Source organism: Lycium ferocissimum, unplaced genomic scaffold, assembly GCF_029784015.1.
Source record: "Lycium ferocissimum isolate CSIRO_LF1 unplaced genomic scaffold, AGI_CSIRO_Lferr_CH_V1 ctg8658, whole genome shotgun sequence".
Classification (NCBI taxonomy): Eukaryota; Viridiplantae; Streptophyta; class Magnoliopsida; order Solanales; family Solanaceae; genus Lycium; species Lycium ferocissimum.
In genome coordinates, this window is record NW_026727369.1 from 28,362 (window position 1) to 30,840 (window position 2,479).

Below are 2,479 nucleotides of genomic sequence, written 5' to 3' on the forward strand. Positions count from 1 at the left end.
GTTTTGCCAAGACATTACCCTATTGATCACCTTCTTTATCAAGTTTTCATAATAGACAATTTTCCTTCTACCAGAGAATATAGGACATCCCAGGTATGTAAACGGAAAAGAGCCTTTCCTCATACCGTTTTTCATTATAATTCAGCAACCATTTCTTTGGTACCTTCTTATGCACATAGAAGGAGCTCTTTTCATTGTTAACAAGCTGACTAGATGTCTTCTCATTGTCCCTCAAAATCTTCATATTTTTCTTCAATGACACAGGATCAGTTGAGCAAAAAAGTATGGTATCATCAGCATATGATAAATGGTTAAATGGTTAATCTGAGAGCTCCATTTTGGCATGCCATATCTATTAAAAGCAGTATCTTCATGTAGACTATTCACGTTTCTGGCCATTTCTTCAGCTGCTATGATAAAAAGAGTTGGTGACAAAGGGTCACCCTGCTTTAAGCCTCTAGTAGAGTGGAAAAAACCATGAGATTGACCATTTACTAGAACTGAATACCAATTGTTTGAGTCCAATCTCTATACCATGTCTTCAATCATCTCTGAGAAGCCAAATTGCCTCAAAACCTTTGTTAGGAAGATCCATGACACCCTATTATAAGCATTAGCTATGCCAAGCTTCACCACCACATTGTGCAGTTTGTTTCTCTTTTTTATATCTCTAATAATCTCTAGTGCTAACAAAATATTCTCAACAATGCTTCTACCTTTTACAAAACCAGTTTGAGTGTTAGAAATAATACCAGGCAGTACTGTCACAATCCTCTCATGCAAGACTCTGGAGATGATTTTGTCAGCAAAAGTGCTAAGGCTTATTGGTCTCAAATCTGTAAATGTATTGACCACTTCCTTCTTAGGAATTAGGACAAGATTGGTGTGAGTTATGAATCTAGGCAGCTCTTGGCCACAAAAGAATGCTCTAACCATTTTAGTGACATCTTCCCCTATAATATGACAACAGACCTGGAAAACATGGCCTGAAAAATCATGAGGACCACTTGTACTGTCACCTTTAAGACCATAGACTGCTAGCTTGACCTCTTCATTACTAGGGAGAACCATTTTGTTCTTGAGTGATTAGAGCAGGAATCTTCTTCAGCATCTCATAATCGTGCTTGTGGCTTTTGCTCTCTAAGCGATCTGATAAAATGTAACTGCTTCCTCCCCTATATCATCATTAGAAGAAGTCCAATCCCCTTGACTATTCTAGATCCTCTGCCATGCCAGTTTCTTCCTTCTTCCTTTGACATAGGAGTGAAAGAACTTAGTATTTCTATCACCATCCTTGAACCACCTCATACCAGACTTCTGCTTCCAATATTCTTCTTCAAGATGCAAGTAGCTATTTAACTCAGCCTGAGCTTTAGGTAAATCTGTTCTATGCAACATGGAAGGATTTAATTCAAACTGTAGTTCCTTCACCTTGATACCATAATCTATGGTTGAGATTTGCAGAAAAATATTGCCATATGTGTCGTTACTCCACTTTGCCAAAGCCAGTTTCATCTTTTTCATGTTAGCCTGAAACTCAGTGAAAGGATTTGCTGCAAAATCCAAGCACCAGTTATCTTGAACCAATTCCAAAAATTTTGGATGTTGAGACCAAAAATTTAGGAACTTAAAAGGCTTAACAACCACCTCCTCTTGACTATCACACACAACATGGAGAGGGGCATGATCTGATCCATGCCTTATAAGATGTGAGACATCAAATGATGGGAAAAGATCCATGAACTCCTGATTTCCAAAAACTCTGTCAAGCCTTTTGAAAATGCAATCCTCTTCAGTTCTGCCATTCCACCAAGTATATCTACTACCAGAGAATTTCAATTCCATCAGACCACAGTTATTAACAAAATGACCAAAGTCACCAGTTTTAGACAAGTGAACAGGTAGACCCCCTAGCTTCTCGTCAGCTTTTAGAATTAAATTAAAGTCTCCCCTACTATCCATGGCCTTTGAATGTCCAGTGCAATTTGAGCAATTAAATCCCACAACTCTAACCTTTCTACAGCAGTAGATTTAGCTTAGAAAATTGTGACAAAAGCTTCTTGCTGCAAGTTGAAATGAGTCATTTTAAGAGTCACATGCTGCACTGAATCCATAATAACTTGAACTTGCCAATCATCAGTCCAAAAAATTAAAATCTTCTCTGACATATTAACCATTGAATTATGGATCCCTAATCTTCTTCTATAACTTTCCACTTCATCAGGCCCATGGAAAGGTTCCATAAGTGCTATGATTGAGTAGTGATGCCACCTATTAAGCTTAAACTCCTAAAAGAATTTTGAGTGTTGACTTATCTTATATTCCAAAATAGTACTTTGTCAATCATTGATTATTGGAGGGTTTAGATTTACTACTCCTTGTTGTTACCTGTAGTGGCACCATGTTGTTCTGTCTAGCTTTCTTTCCACCACTCTTTAATGTATGAATGTGTTTAGGTGATAAATCCCCATCTCTCGCA

At 37.7% G+C, this 2,479-nt stretch overlaps 1 protein-coding gene across 1 annotated transcript; it reads right to left on the reverse strand.

Annotated features, from left to right (window-relative positions):
- Positions 1 to 1,215: 1,215 nt before the first annotated feature.
- LOC132045941 (uncharacterized) lies at positions 1,216 to 1,962 on the reverse strand. The gene has a single exon (XM_059436509.1). The coding sequence runs from the start codon at positions 1,960 to 1,962 to the stop codon at positions 1,216 to 1,218; it is 747 nt and encodes a 248-aa protein (XP_059292492.1).
- Between the last annotated feature and the right edge of the window lie 517 nt (positions 1,963 to 2,479).

Bases quoted from the DNA above. Each gene is read 5' to 3' on its own strand.
- LOC132045941 (XM_059436509.1), bottom strand. From the start codon at position 1,962: ATGGATAGTAGGGGAGACTTTAATTTAATTCTAAAAGCTGACGAGAAG.